Source organism: Dromaius novaehollandiae, chromosome 3 (assembly GCF_036370855.1).
Source record: "Dromaius novaehollandiae isolate bDroNov1 chromosome 3, bDroNov1.hap1, whole genome shotgun sequence".
In the NCBI taxonomy this organism is placed as follows: domain Eukaryota; kingdom Metazoa; phylum Chordata; class Aves; order Casuariiformes; family Dromaiidae; genus Dromaius; species Dromaius novaehollandiae.
Genome location: NC_088100.1, coordinates 95,175,775 through 95,195,532, shown reverse-complemented (window position 1 = coordinate 95,195,532; position 19,758 = coordinate 95,175,775). Strand labels below are relative to the sequence as shown.

Below are 19,758 nucleotides of genomic sequence, written 5' to 3'. Positions count from 1 at the left end.
GATTGCATATCCTCTGAAAAAATTCACCACAGTGGACATGGTATTTATCCCTGATTTGTGCCCTATATGGTACTGTGCAAGCTTGTTCCTTACAGGAAAGTATATGCAATGTTTCATTTAGTGGTGACTTCTATTTCAAAATGCTTTCAATATATATGGAATAGTTCATCTTGTACAATCAACTAACTTTTTCTGGCTATGAGTCATGCCTAGGTAAATGACCCATGCACAAATTAAATCCATGCAACACAGCCTGAGAGTTTGCACATTAGACATTTTCACTTACTTGTGGAGTGCAGTGGGAGCTGTCTGCATCAGCTTGTAGTATCACAGTAAATATGCTCATAATTTCAAGAAAATACTCATTTTGCCCTCTTCCTCCCCCCATAAATTAACAAATGAAACTCCAGAGCTAGATAAATTAAATTATGCCAGCGTTTTATTTAGAACATTGAGTCTGAATATTCTGTTTTTTTCTTTGAGGCTTTTAACTGTCTGAAAGACTGTGTTTTGCAGTTCAACACTGCAGGGATACCACAGCAACCTTGTTTTATGTCTTTCCCATTTTGAAGTGCAATCTAATGAAGGTAACCATATGTAGTACACATGCTCTTCATGAAGAAGTTAGCTGAGTTTTACAGCAGGGAAGTATTTGTTGTGTATTGTTTTTTGGTTTTGTTTTCCTCTTTTAAAGTATTTATTCTTTATTGATTCATTATTCCCAAGCTCTGTTACTTCTACTTTTTTCCATTCTGAACAGATGGCTATGATATCTGAGGGATCCTGCTGAAGATGTAATGAATTATGCTTACATGCAAACTTTTCTAATACTTTTAATACAAAGAACTGTCAAGTAATTTGAGTTTGATTTGAAAATGTGCAGAGTTCCTTTGTTTGTATTTGATAATAAATGGAAATATGTAATACTAAGAACAAGTTGACTATTGGAACATTCTATGTAAGAATGAAGAGCCACCATTCACACTAGTTGCCATCCTGAAGTTCTTCTGACAACTCTCACACTCAAATGAGAGCCTTCCCTGAGTCAAGGGGACTTTTTGGTCCTGTTGATTTCACTGAAAAAACTGACAGTTATTGATGATAGAGCACTTGGTAGAAATGAAAACACTGAGTCTTTTACTGTGAAAATATAGTTTCTGCAAAATAGATATATGAGCAGATGCCTTTCTCATCAGAGTACATGGTCTGTGAAAAGTCAGAACCACTATTCCCAAGAGTTTGCTTTTGTTAACAGAAAAGGTCTTAATGTTCTCTCAGAACAGCTCAACTTGCATCCCTGATTCTTGTCTCCTGAAGGGTTGTTTCCAGTTCTCTTTGCAGGCTGGATTGACAGCCTCCAGCATGATGGCTAGTAGAACCCCCCTTGAAGGTCTCATACCAGGATCAAAATCTGGTTACTAAGTGGGATCGTGAGGAAACACTGTGATTTTGCTTTCTGACATACCCAAGTTCTGCAGGACAGTTGCTTAGAATACGTAAGAGCAAGTTAATAGGTGAACCTTAATAGTTTATTCATATGGTGGTGTTCCTGTGCTAAGTTCTACTACAGACTTCTCTGGAACAAAAAATTATTTCATAGCTCAAAGAAAATATCAGTTTCATGCTATTGTTTGACAGATTTTTCCAGACTTAACTAAAGAGCCCTGCAAATGTTTTCTGTGGGGTTCACACATTAAACTGTATGAAGGCTCCTGTGTTCTCCCTCTGAAAAGTAAACCTTTAAAAAAAAAAAGTGGACAGTTTCAGCACTTTCGAAGTGCCATTTCTAGGTGGGCACTGTGAAAATCTTTATAAGCATATACTAAAATAATGTTTTTTTTTTTTTTTAATTGTCCAATGTTTATGAACTGGTATCACCAAAACAGACTCCAATAGGATTTGTAGATGTTGGATAACTTCAAAAATCAGCATGGTCATTTAAATGCCTACAAGCATGTTTGATCACTTTTGGCCACAAATTAAGGTTTAAGTTGCTCTTACCTACTCAGAAATATTCCTTAAGTAGTACTAGTGGATACTACCTAACACAGAAATAGCATTTATACCTAACATAGAAATAGCATTTAGCTATATAATTTCTCTGCTGGCATTTGTGTATCCAGTGCCACCCTACACCCTGCATCATGCTTTAACTCATTTTCCCTTTTAGAGTTTGTGAGCCACTATGAAGTAGTTGTTTAGGATTGTCATGAATAACATTTGTATATGTAACAGCATGGAATAAATGATCTTTTAATTTGTTACTTCTGTGGTAGAGTAGGGTGCATAATATTTGCTAAGGCTTTGCTGATATGTAGGATTCCAACTGTTGTAGGTAAATGGCTGAGTCTTGGGATCCCCTTGATATTTTTATGTCCCCTCAAAATGTAATTAGCCACATCCAAAAGCCTTATTACATTTTTTGCTCAGTGTATTTTGATACAGAATTATTACTATATTCAAGTCATTATTCTATTGTGAATGGTACAATAAGCTTTTTCTTGCTTGATCATTTCAGATCTTGTTGCTCTTGTTTAGGGGTCATGAGGGCTTCCTGTGATTCTGCTTTTTGACTTACTCAAGTTCGGCAGGACAGCTGTATTTTGCACATTTTAGGGAAGAAGCTCCCTGGGCTGAAACTTTTTTTTAATAAGAAAGTGGGAGCAGTGCACTAGCTAGGAGTAGGGACTGAAACTAAACTTTCAAATTTCATTTCCAGCTTTGAAGAAAGACTTTTTTTCATAATAGTAAGCAGAACCAAACCTTCAATGAGAACATTCGCAAACATTTAAATTCAGTCTGTGGATCAAATCTCAGTTTTCCCAAAATTTGAGCTCTTGAATTTGCTGCTTATAAACATGAGTTTGCTGTAAATTTCACGTTATGAGTTAAGCACATTTCTGAGTGTTTTAACATCAAAACTACCTTGCACAACCTAATAGTAGAGGTATAATTAAAATTACCTTGATACAAAATGTATCACTTTTAAATGCAACCCTGTCAACTGGAGTGTCAGGAGTATAAATACAGGAAAATTTTAGCCTTTTTCTGATGAACTGAATTATTTTTATGGTAATCATTATTCCGGTTTGCATTGTAATGACTTGACGATGTGTTGCTGATTCATAGTTTGTATGATATGATGGTCCTTCCTTAGATAAGAATCCTCAAACATTTATTTTGTAACACTATGCCACAGTATTAAAGAAGAAGAAAAATTGTTTGGTATGTAACAGCAACAGAAATTGTTTCCCACACTAAAAGTTTTAGCGGAATTATTTGATTACCTTGTCAACAATGTGTTGTCATGAATGGTTTCTTTCTACTCTCAGTTCTGGTTTTATTCATATTGTTATTGTATACAACAGTATAAACATATTTCAGTTTACAGCTGGAGAAAAATAGAGGAGTCAATAGCACCTTGTCTTGAAAGAACATATAGCTTATTTGTTCAAGTTAGGGCCAGCACAGATGGCAGTAATGTTAGTGCACCTTTACACATGGAGGCCATTTGAAAGAAGAAAGTGAGGCTACTTTATGAAATTATAGATGATTTCAGGAAACACAAACAGCATGAATACATATACAACACTAACTATTGAAGGGGAATAATCATAGAGCAGAATGAAACCTCAACCAGTTCAAGTTTCCAATGTTTTTTAGCAATCTTTTAATAGTGTTAACACTGCTGTACTCTGTATTGTCATCCTAAATGTCTCCATCGTTCACCACAGGCTGCAGCATTATTCTGTAGCTGCTCTGTGCTCATATTATGTCAAGATATGATCCTATTTTTAAGCTCCTTTCCTCCAATACCATTCCCAGAATGTGGTTGTTTATTAATCCATATATTTCTGTACTTCCTTAAAATGGCCTGTATAAACTATAAAATTTCACATTCCCGAGAATTGTGGGGACCTATTTTTGTCTGGTTTATTTAGCTGTACAGTTCTGCTGCTTCTTAATGTAACAGCAGAAAATGATTAACAGAGTGCCTTTAATTTTGGCTGATGCAAACCTGGCAGAAGCAATAATCACCATGATAGTTTTGTTTTTCAAACGTACTTCTTCTCTTTGAGATGTTGATTATTACCTTGAGTAGAAAACAGTTTCAAAAGCCTCCACGTTTATATTTTTTAATATATTTATTTGTTTTAGTGGTATTGTATGGCATGGCATTGTTGCTGCTAATCAGCTCTTGTTAAATAGAGCATGACCATTCTTTATGGTAATATTTTTAACAGTAAGCAAATAGATGCACATTTTGGAGCAAAGGCAGAGCTACTGGCAGAAAGGTTAAATTCTTTACATTGCGGCATTACATATAAGTAAGTGTGTTTCATTGTTTATGTTAGGCTCAGCCATGAATTTCATTAAGGCTTTCTGCACGTAATACAAACTTGTTCTGCAAAAAAAAGCAATTCTAAGAGAGTCAGTTCAGACTGGAGATAAAATTTAGTGCTACTAATGGGATGACTATATTATAAAATTCTCCTTGTAAAGCTGACTTTTTTTTTCAAGGCAAGCATGAAACATGAACGTTACATTCTCAGGTCATTGTCACAGAAATTATCTTTTCCTACACCCTCTTTCTTTTTTTGATCACACAGCAGTAAAGACTGCACTATGTCTTTCTTGCATTTTTTTTATTCAGAAAGGGTGGAGCATTTCTGCATGCTTTGCCATTCAAACATTCCTGGTGGTTCTATTTTCAACTCAAAATTTTTATATTAGTAACAGATGTGCTGATTCTGTTGACTGAGGCAGAGTATATTTTGAATAAAAAGTTTTTAAGACTTTTGCTGATTATTGAACCATGAGTGCTAGTTTTTGTTACCAGCCTTCATCATAAATAGTATCTTTTACTACAGAGATCTCACTGAAGCCAGTGGGGATTAGTCTTGAAATGCTAAGTATGATGAGGGGCAGTAGGACATATTCCAGAGTGACTGTACAGTGAGTGCATCTTTCTTTCTACAGACTGAGCTAGATTCCAAAAAGTTGTAGCATCCCAGTATGGCATAGCCCAAATGTTTAGATATGTTTTGTTAATATATATTTATCATCCCTATTTACACCAAAACTGTAAAGCAGGTGAGGAAAATAAATTCCATACATTATATGTTATTGGTAATGCTGATCCATTAGCACAGAACACACAGAAAACTCTTGTGCAGCAGAACTCCCAGGAAGCTTTGCATCTCTGCTGCACAGAGGATTTGAGGGTCTTGACAGCTCTAAAGCAGGACAGAAGGCTTGTGAGTAGGACAGGAGAACGACTGTAGAAGTAAAAAGATCGAGGAGAGTCAAATCACAATTTAAGGAACATCATTCTGAGGGTTCAGTTGCAGCTATGAGGCTGAATTAGTAGTAGAGCTATTTTATGTCTTTCACACAGTTTGGGTGCTAGATTCCTTCCCCTCTCTGCTCCTAAACTATCAATCATCACTTCTGTCACTTGTTTAAATGTGAGTCTCATCCTTTCTCCATGCCTATTTATTGACACATATGCACACATGATAAAACAAAGGTACTTGTATCATCTTTCATTGTCCTTAAGCCTTTGAATTTTTTGTTAATAATAATACCAACAAATGATTTCTTATGTGGACCTTTAGATTATCTAGCAATGAGAACTAATAAATAATGCAGACTATAATGCTTTTCTCTAGTGATTTTGGAGAAGATTCAAAGGCCAAATTGGTCTTGGCCTTGTGGGGCACAAAAGGAAACACAGCACTGAAAGCATAAAAGGCAGGAACTGGTCATTTTTGTAGGTACAATTCCTGATTTACAAGAGCATTCACTAAGGGAGGTTACACTTATGCATAATTAAATGAAGCCCAAAATTTCTTTTTCCAGCAAGCTGAAAATATGGAAAGCATGTTTTGTGGCAAATATGAAACAGAGATGAAAAAAATACAGAAGCAGAGTGCTATTTGCTATTGTGAAAATACCTCCAGCTTTCACTTAAGAATATTTCATGTATTTTAGATTTTCACATTTTGATTTTATTTATGAAAATTTTGAATTGTCATGAGAAATTACACAATCCAAACATTCAGGCTTTAGATAAGTGAAGTGAAACTAAATTAAGTTGTGAAAAGAGAGAGATCTTTTCTCCAGAGTGCTTTTCTGATTGTGGAACACAAAGCATAGCCTGCTGTGTGCTTCAAGAACCCAGGGCTGATTTGCTACATTTTTTTTCTAAATAGGAATAAAATAAATGTAAAATGTCTCTCTCTTGATGACACTGAAGTAGTTCCCTTTTTTTCTTGGGACAGGAGGAGAGATGTCACTTGGATGTCAGGAGGCTTTTGAAGTTTTCAAGCGGGACCATGCTGACAGTATAACCATTGAGGACAACAAACAGCTTCTCAGACAGAGGTGAGTATCACAGCAAGATGCATTTGGAGACAGGCGTCTGAGAGTTCATTATGTGCATGGTTACAAATGTGTAACTTTACAACAGACATCCCAGGCTTCTAGTGAAAACTTGGTACAGAAGCTTGGCCTTTTCTTAATTGGGGACATTTCTTACTCAGAAGGCACTGAGTAATGACAGAATAAAAGTCTGAATAGATTATGAAAGTGGCATGAGTGATCTTAATGCATCTTTCCTCTGTTTTTACTATTCTTATCTTCTTAGCCCTGTAGAAGCAATGTGGTAAACGGCATTTGTGGTCATGAATTATGTACAAGATGTTAGAATCATGTGGCTAAATTGATTACTGTAATTTCCACTGTAGAAAACACTTTATCAGCTTCAACACTAAACTAGACAGTAAACTAGGAGATGTTTAACATATGCTTTTGTCTATCGCTACTAACTTGTTTGCCAAGTGAAGCTTTTCTCCTCCAGTTTTGCACTCTAAAATAGAAGTAATACTTTCCTACTACATATTTATTGTTAATGCTGGCAAAGCACTTCAGAATCTTCTGGTGAAGATGGTAAGAATGGCAAAATATTAAAAACATGAATATTCAGAAAGCCAGTCCTGAGCATCTCAGAAATTATGGCACCAACACTTGTCCGTGTCACTTGGCTAACAGTATTGTTTCATGGTCAGTTTTGCAAGTGTCAGCCCTACTTGTACTGTGGGAGAAATAAGGCATTTTGAGATTGGAGATTAAAGATGCCAAAAATAGATCTTGGGACATACCCTTCTAACTTACGTTTCCCCTAACTGGAGCTAACTCCCCACTTCTGGTTTCAGAATATGTAGTGGAGATGGACAGAAGCCACTAAGTTTAAAACAAGATTTGCTTTCCCTAAAGGACAGAGATTCTCATCCATGTCTTGGATAACCCCCCTCTAATATGCAGCAGCTGATTGCTGAAATGAGTGCTATGCGAATGTTGATCCCCTGGAGCAAGAAACTTCTCCCCTGCCGCTTGCAGTGGATTTTACCAAATATGCTTCTAGCTCCAAGTTTACTGCATTCATGAAAATGGATTTATGTCAAGTCCACTCTGTAATTTGAAATGCAGCCTCTGAACTACCAGTTGCATAAAAACTCAGTTACCCAACCAGTGTTCAAATTGCCCAGTAAGAAGTGTGTAGACACCAGATGTTTAAAGGTTACCATAAATTCCCTTTATATGTAGACCTCTCATGTTATTATTTTTGTTTATAGTTCATGCATAGCCTTCTTATGTAGAGGTCTCTATTAATGGAGGACACACATGACCTCTTTACAGCTAACAATATAATTGTTGTCTCATCACTATTCATAACAATATCACCTTTATGCTAGATTTTTTTGAGGAGTATCAGAAATAACCTTTTTTCTTTCAATGATATGGTTAAGTCATATGTCTTTGTCTTGTTTGTTTTGTTTGACTGTGATTCATAGTCACAGATGGAATTTATTGGGCTGTCATAAATTACTATCAAATTTTAGTTTATGTTATTATGCCAGTTTGTAAACTGTGCTGTTTAAGAAACAGATGCGTGGCCCATCCAACTATTCCTGTTTTGAAGGCAGCAACCTATGAATAAGGGCTAGAAAGACAGCTGGTTTCAACTTGTCCAGCTAAATCTATCTGTAAACATGAATCAGAGTCAATAGTCAATAGGAATTTTGCCTGAGTAATTACTAAGTAGTTGATGAGCTTAGTATTTGCCCATGGGAGCTAGGGGAAAGAATGAGGGAGATACTTTGGGGTGTTTCCCTTAGATCTGTAAACAATCTTCAAGAGACCTGCTTGGGGCTGTAAATCAACCCCAGTGGGAAAAACTAATTCAGAAAAGTCTCACAGACTCTTCAAAGGCTTGTGCCTTCCTTGTAAGCGGTCAGTGTTGAGGAACCTTCCAGCTGGGACCATTTACAGTTGTTGAATTCAACCATGAAAATAAGTGTGCATGAGTATATATGCAGTGGCCTGAAATTCCAGCTCCTTCTAGTTTTAAAGGGAAATGGACCAACTCAGAAGGGGCAGTTTTCCAAACCCTACCTCCCCAGGGGAGAGCCATATTTCTTAATTCTGTTTTGACGTAATTTGAGTTAAGACAGAAACACAATTTGTGGATTTCCTCAGCTACTTTGGCTAGATCAAGACTAGTCCAGATCAACTGAAGGATTACTTAACAGTTATGTTTTGCCTCCACACTCAACAAGGTTCTACTTGTACACATCTGAGTAACAATTCAAAATTTCATATCATGTCTAATGTCCTACCACAAGTCATGGTACAGCAAATCATCCTTCTAGTATTTATTTACATTTTAGACTATTACAATGAAAATTTCCTTAAAGAGACCTCAGTTCTCTTAGATGCTTTTCATACTTTGCCATTGTACATTGAGTTAATTGTCACTATTATTACAGCAGAATACATTTAGTATTTGAAAGTCTATTATGTATTCCATTTGCCCTAAACAGCTTTATAGAGTACTGTTAAATAGGTGTAGGACAGTAACTATGTCAGCAACTGATGTAAAAGATCAGAAAACTGATAGAAAACTCAGGAAAGGAGAAGGGATCAAGTTCTAGCAGGCTATACAGAATGTAAAGAATATAGTGCATTTTGAGGTTCTGAGGGCAGCTGTTTTTTGAGGAAGTATGTAGATATTACACACTTACTAAGGAACAAGATACAGAGGGAGCAGAATGCTAACCAATAACACTGAAGTGATCATCTCTGCAACATCATGTTGCAACCTAAAAAAAGTAACTTCTGATCATTAGAATATTTTGCATACTATGTGAAAAGTTGATGATTTTAGTATAACAAGGAGTGGTCACTGAATTCGTTTAGAAACATACCTGGTGGGAATTGGTGAGCATTGTAATCATGCTTTGAAAAATGACATTTTTGACTATGAAATTGTTATTTATTATTTTCATTACTATCACCTGAAAGCATCCTAGTCATGGAACAGGATATAATTATACTCAGTTCTGTTCAGCCATAATACAGAAACACAGTCTTTGGTCCCAAAGCACTTGCAGTATCGTCTGGCATGCAGGCTGGCAAGATACTTTGCATGTATGTTTATGATTTACATTACCCCACTCTTAACAATTTGGGATAGATGACTGTGCTCTGAGCTAGAATATTCTGCATGGGAGTGCACTTTCTGACATTATTAAGTCACTTAATCTCACCATATTTCAGGTTCCCCTTTTTAAGATGGATATAACAATACTTTGCTCTCAAGTATGCTGTGAAGAATATTTGTTTAATTTTATGCAGTGCCTTAGAAAAATTAAGCTGTTAAGGTGACTATCACATTACTCTTATCAAAGAAAATCTCAAATGAAGTATTCATCTTACTATGAATTATTTGCTACTTATGTTCAGTCAACTTTGAGATAGAAAAAATTTACAGTGAAAAAGTGCTGAAAAGCACTTTTCAGCAGCAGCTGTGGACTGAAGGCTAAAAAATGAATATTTGCAGGAGAAATGTAGTTACCAGTGCTAGACTCATCTAGGCCACCAGGATTAACATCACTATTTTTGTAGAAAGGGCCAAGAGATCTTTAACTACCACAAGTGGTCAGAGCCTCAGTTTTCTTTTTCAACACACTCAACAAATATGTGAGTAAATTAGTCCAGTAGATATTCTGAGAGAAGAACCACCTACTGAATCACCAGCAACACTTCCTGTGGCATGCTGGCTTTCCTTTGATATCTCCTCCAAAAATTGACCAAGCTCATTTTTGCTGTCAAAACACTATCCCAAGATAGTTAGGCCTCATTCTGTGCCAGAATGATACAAATGTGGCATATTAAGTAATAGGAATGTTGCATATTACAAAAGACAATTAGTAATATTGTTGAAAGAAAACACACTTTACTTAGTCTGTATTTATCATTTATTCACTATTCTTCTACAACGAAATTTCACATTTTTGAAACATCATTTCAAATTTGATTTGAGGTCCAGCTATTGGAATACTACAAAAAGAGGGTTTTTCCAAAGCCTGATTTTCTTTCCACCCTGCTCAGGCTGCTTCTTGCTTGCTATTTTTGAGTGTCCATGTAGATAGCTTTGGCTTACATCAGTGTGCAAGAAGTAGTTGAATATCATTTGAGTATATGCATTCACACAAAGACTTTCTGTAGAAGAACAAAGTAATTTAGTTTTGTCATAGTTTCTTATTTTTCTGTTTGAGAAGTTTCTCAGTAAGGTGTAAAATGTGTTTGGGGTATAGATTTTCACATAGCACAAATAGTGATTCTTGTGAGCAATATGAAAATTACTCAAAGGCTGAAATTTTAAATTTCCTGATAAAAAGAAGTTCTGATACTGTCAGACATTTTGTTTTGGCTTTACTTAGATTTGTTCTTCTTTCAACTTCTAAATAGTAGTAAGTTAAAACATTGCATATGATTTAGCATATTAAAATTAATATTGTAGTCTAATATCAGTATTTAAGAAATCCACTCATTAGAATTGAAATAGCATTATCAGAAGAATTTAGGAAGTTAAATACATTTCTTTGGTCTTTCCAGTTAACCTGTTTGTTAAGTTCAGAATAGTTTGTTTTAGACCAGACTATCTTTTCTGCTGGAAAATTGTTTCCAACCAATTCTACGTACAAATAATACATCTTTTGTAATTACCGAAATCAGCTTGAAAGTAATTTCCAAGCAAAAAATAACCTGAATCATTCAGTATTTTACTGTGAATAAATAATTTAACTAGTTGTGCTTCTAAATAATTCTATATCGTTGTGCTTCCACTACCAGGTTTGCTGAAGCTAAATCCCTTGGAGAAAAAGTAAATGAAGTGAGAAATAAAATAAGTGAGTACATTTCAACTTCATTTTCTATCTGTAGTTAATATAAAATCACAGCATTCAGAGGATGTGGGAAGAGATTGTAGTTTCTAAAGAAAAGAAGCAATAAATTACTAAGATTTCCAGTAAGATTGTAGTAGTAATTTATTTTATGTACCAATTTTGATTATTACGAACGCCATAATCTGAAAAACAAGACCATTCTTTACTGGACAGGATGTGTGAAATTTATTGATGGGAGAAGTTAAGGTATTGACCTTGGATTTTTTGAATTTTATTGTGGGATAAAAGGATCTAAAAATATATCAAATTGTGAAATCTTTGGATTAAGGATTGTATTTACCTGTATTCTCATTGCTGAATTACCTCTGTGCCCTGCCTCCGTATGGATTAATTGGAGGGATTCTGTGGAGTGCCCGAGCTGGATAGGACTTCTTTTCAGTTTTTGTTTTCGGGCCACAGCAGCATATGTCTGGCTTCCCATTAGGCTTCCAGTTTCAGCATATTCAAAGCAAAAAGTCACTTACAGACACATTCAGCCCCAAGCTAGGTCTTCCCCAATACTTCTACCAACCTGTAGTGTGTTCCTTGGTGATTCCCAAATTAGTTAATTCCAACCCGGTAGGTGCTTTCCTGACGATTGGCTATCCAGCCTCTCCATCAAATGTGAAGAAGCACAGTTTTGTGCTCCAGCCCCAAAGTTTTTGGGGATCAGGCCAGTGTCCTCCTATATGCACATATTCTGATGAACCAAATCTCTTCAAGCTTCCAGATACAGGCACAGAGGACTGTGAAGGACTAGTTTTAAAGGTAATCTGGCATCCACATCCAGTGGTGTAGCCCCTGCTCTAGGTTTCCATTGCCTTCCATGTCTCCCTTTTGCTATGAGGTCCTAGCAGACAGCATGAGAATTAGTGAAGCAGTGTCCTTGATGTAGGTACAGCATGATGGGGACACAGTGTGTATGGGGGGTGTGCATTGTTTTTTCCCCCCAGTAAAGCTGTTCTTATCTTCCCATACCTATATACCTTTGTGGCATAAGCCAAAGTGCAGTCCAGTTTTTCCACCCATCTTGCTTTGGTATTGAATCAGCACTGGGCAAAATCTCCTTGCTAAGGAACTTGCCAGCTACAGAGGTATATATCTGCTGAAGGAAGAGGAATTCAAAAGGGTTTTGAGGTGCCTGTGGGTGGTACCAGCACAGACATGGACAATGAAGTCATTGTCACCCCTTCTTGTTTCATAATAGCAATTGACTGCTGGGAAAGGACAGAAATCTTCTCATGGCAGTCCTGACAATTGCTCTATACTTTCATCATAGCCATGATTATATTCTCTGTGAACTGTCAAATCATCTTGAAGTCCACATTGTCTTTATTTCCTTCCATCTCCCAAATTTTCTCATCTGTAATAGAAAGCCCAAGTAATTTCTTGGCCTGAATGACTTAGAGAGATACTCAGCAGTGGATGCCAGATTTCCTTCTCTTGCTGAAGCTGAAACCCATTTTGGAGCAGGCATAGTGCCTGCAATACACCAGCAATAAGCAGTCAAAAACAAGCACATTTTTTTCAGTACCAGGGGCTGTGATAGTGCTGCTTGAGGACAGGAGCCAAGCAGCCAATTACATGCACCTTATATTTGTTGCAAACATCTTAGGGGGAGAGCAAGTGCCTGCAGGATGTGGGAGGTAGTACAAGAGATGGTGAGACACATGGCAGTCCTGAAGATATCACTTGTAGTTTGATGTCAGGACATGACTTGGGTGGTCTGGAAATCCCTTCAGATTTGCAGGGGTCTACTGTGGCAGCCCTCAAAAATAAAGTAGCAGGTCAATGTAGACATAGCTTTGGAAGACTCTGTTTACATGGATCCCAGCAGAATCTAAAACAAACCTTTGGTTTGGACTTTTCTTTTTCCTCAATAAGTTAGACAAAACTTTTGAACACTACAGTGCAATAGAGTTTGGATTTTACTGCAATTAAAAGCATCAGTTTTAAAATTTGTTTTTGGTGAAGCTCTTCAGTGTTAGACATGAAGCAGTTAGCAGACTAGATTTGGGGGGCATGGATGATACAAAAATCTGAGTGCATATTCATATATATATATACATCATAAAAAAAACCAAAATGATCACTGGAATGAAACATAACAGCTATAGAGCAAATCATAGTGCTGTGCTGAACTTGACAATGTTTATATGCCTCCTATAGGAAACTGTAATAACTTGTAGACAACATGAATATTGAAAAGCTCCTTTAAAAATCGGACTAGAAATATCTCCATAATTCCAAAGAGAAGTTACACGAATGTACACATTCTGATTTTGTTTTGCTGTTTAACATGTAGTTACAAGTTGAGTGTTTTCAAGGTGAAAGATTAATTTCATTTGTCTCCATTTTTTTTGTTTCAGTAATAAAATGGAAAAATAGTCTTTTCATTTTGGCACCCAAACACAATATTTTATTCATGTAGCCCTACTGTATAAACAAGAGATTCCATCCACATTAGTCCTTTCATACATATCTGTCTGCTGATTTATGCAAATTATGCAGATATATGCTACTCTGTGGATGGTATTTAAACACCAGTGTCTGAGGCTTGAGAAGGTTCATAGTCTGCACTCCTTCCTTGAATTCTTTCTGGGTAACTTTATGCCACATATGAAAATTCGCACGCTAGTTTTATAAATATTGTATTTTATTCAGTTATTCTTTTCTCTTGTCCAGGCTTCTGTTGATCGTAGTTGTTAATAAATCTGCCTATTAGCACCTCTCTAACACTAATTAAAACTTTGAATCAAGAATGACACCTTCTGGCTTCTTTAGGTTAGCCAATGCAATAGCGCTACTTTCCATAGTTTAGCAGCCTGAAACAATTTTTCAGTTGTGTGGTTCATCATAGCATGTGTACTCAGAAGGCCATTAAAGATGCCACGTAAGGTTGCTAACCTGCCAAATTTATACTGAAAACCTGATAGGGGAAATAAGAGTCATCTTATTTGTGTGGCCATTTGCAGTGGCCTGCAACTAGATCTTCAATTTACTTTTTATTGTGGTTTTGGTTTTCTTAAGCATTCCTGGCTGCATTGTGCACAATCAAGAACAGATTCCATCAATATCAGTTTCTGTTATTTCTAAGCTACACTTAATAGTATAAAAGTATGCACCACAGAGGTTATAGGGGAAGCCACTTCATGCAGTGTAGAGCCCATTTCATGCGGTCTGATTATATTCTGAGACATTGACAGCAGTTGGCTGTAAGTTGTATGTCATAAATATCCTTTCATTCTGACTTTGGAAATATTAGAGTGTTTTGCAGTAAAAAGTACTCAAAATACTCCAACCACTTCTCAAATACACTAGAATTTCAAAAAAACATTGGGAAGTTGGTGCTGAGCAAATAAACTTGCAATAAGATTTTCAGTGTAGGCTTCTGTTGGTATTATTGCTTCCATAAAATGATAAAGGATAGAGGATCAGCACAGACACTTGAACATGCTCCTTTAATATGTAGAAAGGCCCTTAGAGCAATCCTCAGTTTTAGAACTTACTGCCTAGTTAGTCTGCCAGAATTTAGTTTCATTAATTCTGGACATCCTACATAGCTTGTCAGTTTTCTTGAAGGCTGTTTGGGGGGCTGTGCTGAGATGACTCAATTTATTATCAGTCTTTTCTTGATTTTGTGATTATTTCATTATGGCTCAGGTATTTGTGAAACAAGACTGATGCTGTAGTTCCAGTTAAGAAATTGAAGGCGCTTGCTCAACATAAACAGAGCAGTATCCTCAAGAAGGGCTGGATCTGTCTTTAGGAAAGCCTGAAGGGAAGCTGGGCGTTCACAGGTCTATCACATAAGGCATCTTAGCCTTAGGGACACAGTGCGGAGCATGACAAGGCTGCAGAATCAAGCTCTCTCTCTAAACTTTTACTCTCTAAGCCTGCCTGCTATCAACCACGCTGCAGAGCCAGACAGACCCTTCATTTGCATTATCATATGCGCATCAGTATAACACTGAACATTGCTCACCGACCAGGAAAGGCTAGTCCTTGCTGGTTTGCTGTATGAAAGCATTCTTAAATTGCTGGTACATCTAGTCAAATCTCTTTTGGCTCTGCATGTTCTTTTCCCCTGCTCTAATCACAGTCAAGGAAAAGCTTGGAAGAGCTTTTCAGCTTGCAGCTGTGCTATTTTTGAGAGATGTTGATGGAGGATCTGAGATAGTGTCATTTTTTTTTTCTTTGGAAAGTAATGGAAAGTAATTATTTATTAAAGTAGTTATTATTATGCTTTGGAAAGTAATTATTAAAGTGTATGCTTAATGCTGGTAGCAATGAAAGAACTGCAACACCTCATTTTTGTTAGTATGGTCACAGATTCAGCACATTCTATTTACTCTTCTACAACAAGATAACCCACATACGAGAGTGGATTTACACTGTCATGATGATCACCATGACCAGCAATTTCTGCATGAGGAAACTGACCTTTATGGAGCTATATAAAGAGCTTGCAGTGACCAGCATCCACTGCGTGGACAAGTCTGGAAGAGACTAACTATTGTGATCTGGAAGCTGGCTACCCCAGACTTCAATAGTATGTCATAAATCCAGTTTGACAAGCTAGCTTTCGGTAGTGTAGTATCACAGATTTATAAGGTGATTTTCTGAGGTCTGGAGAACATAACTAATATGACTGACATAATAGATGGTTTTCAGAGAACAGGTTTTCTAAACTGTGCTGAGGGTGCTGATATGCAAAGTGCAGTGGCCAAAAATGTGTATGTGTATTCCAACTGCAAAGAACTTGATCGTTATGGAGGCCCTGGCTGACCCACAGAGGTAGGTTCACGAGTAACATCAAGGAACGGCCGGGGCAATACTTGGCAACAGAGTGCTGCTGAGGTAGGGCATTGACCTGTTAACAGGAGCTTTACTTCTAGGGTATGGTTGTAAGAAAATATTTTTACCCCTATTACCAAGAACATTCTGTATGGAAGAATTCTGGCAGTAAGGAGAGAAAGTCTACATCTGAATAAATTGCAAAGCATTAAATGGTTACAAAGAACTCTGAGTGCTACTTCATTGGTAAATGAATAAATACTGTTCTCAGTGAAAATGAAGCCAATACATTCATTCAGAATTTAGTGACTAAAAGACTTGCTCATACACAAGAATGTGCTAGACACATGCATGTTAGATGCATCTAAGATTAGTAAAGATTTCCAGTTCATCCTTATAAATGTCTGTCCATCTTGGGGTATTTATATCACTATTAGGGCTATTTTTTCCTAAGAAAAAAAATGTACCAAGTGGTATTTAATGCCCAAAGGGAAGCAGCTGTTGTTTTTAGTCTGTCCAGAAATCGGCTAACATTATGATTGAAGCTGGGAGAGGAAGGGCAAACTCATGTGGGAGTAATAACTGTGTGAGGAAACAGGCACTCTCGGAATGAGAAAGGGTAGGTGGGTGGATTATGTGTGCATGATGTTGATGATGCAGCTATACCCACAGGAATGCTATGTTGCACTGCTCTGTCTCATTTCAAGCTCTGTTTTTAGTGCACAAGATCATAGGATATCAAAAGCAATGATAATCTTTAATGAGGGCATGTTCTAGTATTGCCAAGCAAGATTATTGAAGAGTCTTAATTTAATTTGCTTGCAAGTCATTCAAACAATTGTCATTACATATCACAGTTAGTGGAGTGCTATACTGAAATGATGAGGACTGGAAGAGAGCGAGGAAAAGAAATAACAGCAGTCAAAGAAAATATTGACCTTGATTCCCTGCCTTGTATTTTGCACTGTCATTTCTGTGAATGCAAAGTAGATGTAAAACCTAATCAGAACCTTAATAAGATAAAACTTGCATCAGAATTCCTCATGCATGACAGTGATAGAGTTTTAGTCTACATGACTGCGGAACTTTATTTTGATATAAAATGAACGGGCAGATTTTAAGAGTGGAGAATTAAAATGATTGTTTAAGAGCCTTGTTCCATTGATGGCAAGTTTTAAATTCGCAAAATATGTCTGATTATGGCTGCTACTTCTCCTTTTCATTTCTGTATTTATGCATTGCAGTATGTAGTCTTTTTGCCTGGAAACGTCTGGGGAGCAACAGTATCCTGAATTAGGGATGGACAGCATTAAACCTGAAATTTGTGTTGTTGCTTTATTAAGTACGGTGAGTTCCTCCTTGTAGTGCCACAGTTTTCTTTCTTTGGTCAGCCAGCATTTTCTCTCTTTCTGCTTCCATAGCCTGTTTCTTACAGCCGCTTTTCCGCATATACATAGACACAGTCTTTCACAGAGAGAAAAAAGTGATTATAAAGCAATGACACAAGACAATTACAAAAGTATAAAAAAAATGACAAAAACAGAGTAATGAAAATATGCTTGCATAGGTATTTTGGTAGCTATTGCAATTTTTTCAGTATTTGATGGTATCAAATCATCTTCCTCTTTAATTAACTCCCTCATTGATTAACTCCTCCACTCCCACATACCTGGCACATTTCCATATTTGACTAACTTTTACTACACAAATGAAGGACAAAAGGATATGAGATTGCAGTTGTATCTTACTGCCTACAAGAAATTATTTTATGGGAGTGTCAGATTAAGAATTACTTTGGTGTGGTCACTGTACCTCTCTGCGGAGATGGGCTATTTTAAACATCAAAGTAAGAATATTTTGTGCAAGTTATAGTTTATAGTTATACCTGTACAACTTTATCAAGGGAATTGATACAAACTTTTTTTGCATAGATAAGAACTGAAATGAGAAGAAATGATGTTTTGCAGGCAGAGATGATCTGAGAGCAGTGTATTAGCTCAGTTTTAAATCTACATTGTTTTAGCTTCACTTGCTGGCATGAATTACTTACTTTGAGAAGGACGAACCAATTACTTCAGAAATGGAATCCCAAAGATGATTGTAGGAATGTTATGTGTATTTCAGGCCATGATTATATGGATTTAAAGAGTTGAGGGAAGTCATGCATGAGCCAGAACATTTTTAAAACTTTTACTGAAGAGGTATATGTACTTGGAAAGGATATAATTTTTCTGTTGAAATGGAAGCTAAATTAAATGCAAGTGTTGTGATGGTTTGCTATATAAAAAGAAAATACATCCAGATCAACCCGTTGCTTTCTTAAAGTTCAGTATTATCAGTAGTATTATCTATTGATGTTATGTTAGTATAAATGTTCTAAGTCAGGGACATTAGCTCAGTTGACATTGTTTCAGCCACATATGAAGTGAGACTATAATAAGGGAGAAATTATTGTGCTTTGAAATGTATTCCATTCTTCAGTATAACATTCTGAAAAACATATTCTTTTATGGAAATAAACATTAAGACTTTAGAGCTGCTGATTAGTATAATTCACTGGTCTAGTTTGGTTCCAGAAAGTCTCAAATACTTATGCAGTCTTATATCTGATATATACGCTCAGTGAGTTTTATTGGAAGTGATTAGTATAGAAGAAAAATCGTAGAACTACGTTTAAAAAGGCATTGAGAAACTCCAAGAAGAAAAAAGGTTACATTCCAGAGACAAATCTGTTTCAAATGAGATGCAAACAACTCATAAATAAATGATTTCAGAATGAAGATTTAATGAACAGATAACTCAGTAATATCATTCCACAGTGTTTCATTCTTCAGGTAGCTTAGTATGAATTGCTGTTCTCAGCAGAGACCTTTAAATTCCATGGAACAAATCTTGAAATCGTCACTCAAGAGAAACTCCAGCTGAGGTCAGTTTGAGTTCTGCTTGCATCAGGGTTAAAAAGAAATTCTGAAAATATTTCCAGATTTGGCTTTATCATTGTTGTTTTAGTTGATAAAGAGCAACAAGCATTAGGTATAGCATCAACATAAATAGAGAAATAAAAGCCATTATATTGTGGAATATATTGCAATATATTTTGTCTCTGAGATCGCCAAAGCTGCCTTCTTGAGCTGCATTCACAATTTCACTAAGCGTTATGATACTGCTGAGGTTGCTCAGCCTTCTGCTTATGTGGACAGCAGTCCGTCATTCTGCACTCAGCCAGTCACTTTGGGACTGTCCTCTATTTCAAAGGTAACAGGAGGGCTACTACTGTGAACTACAAATGCTATTCTTTGTGAATTGCAGTATGTCTATAAAAATTAGGAGGAAAAGCGTTATTTCTCTGAAACTGTTCTTTGAGGCATGCTCATATGTACAGTCACAACCCATCCTTCCATTTTTTCCTGCCAAAGTTTCTGAAGAATTTATAGATATGCTGAGATTGACAGGAACTGGCAGATATTACACATAACTCCTACAGCATGTAGCGGGACAAATGTTATACGTCTGCTGAACAGGTTGGCTGAGGCAAAATGTGTAAGCATGTGTGTATAGATGGTGCCTCTCAATGAAAAACAACCATAGATAAGTAGCCATTTTTTTCTGCTTCTGATTTTCTTTGTTTCTTGTGTTTATTCTTTTGTTCTGTTTCAAACCTGTCCTCTTG

The 19,758-nt window shown here is 36.5% G+C and overlaps 1 protein-coding gene across 5 annotated transcripts in view; it reads left to right on the top strand.

The window, feature by feature from the left end:
* Positions 1 to 19,758, top strand: part of KIF6 (kinesin family member 6) — a 185,621-nt gene that overhangs the window by 121,571 nt on the left and 44,292 nt on the right. For all 5 annotated transcript variants that reach the window (XM_064509535.1, XM_064509537.1, XM_064509534.1 and 2 more), the window contains 2 exons: positions 6,285 to 6,387; positions 11,200 to 11,255. In XM_064509535.1, the coding sequence (XP_064365605.1) occupies positions 6,285 to 6,387; positions 11,200 to 11,255 (159 nt within the window). The remainder of the gene's footprint in view (positions 1 to 6,284; positions 6,388 to 11,199; positions 11,256 to 19,758) is intronic.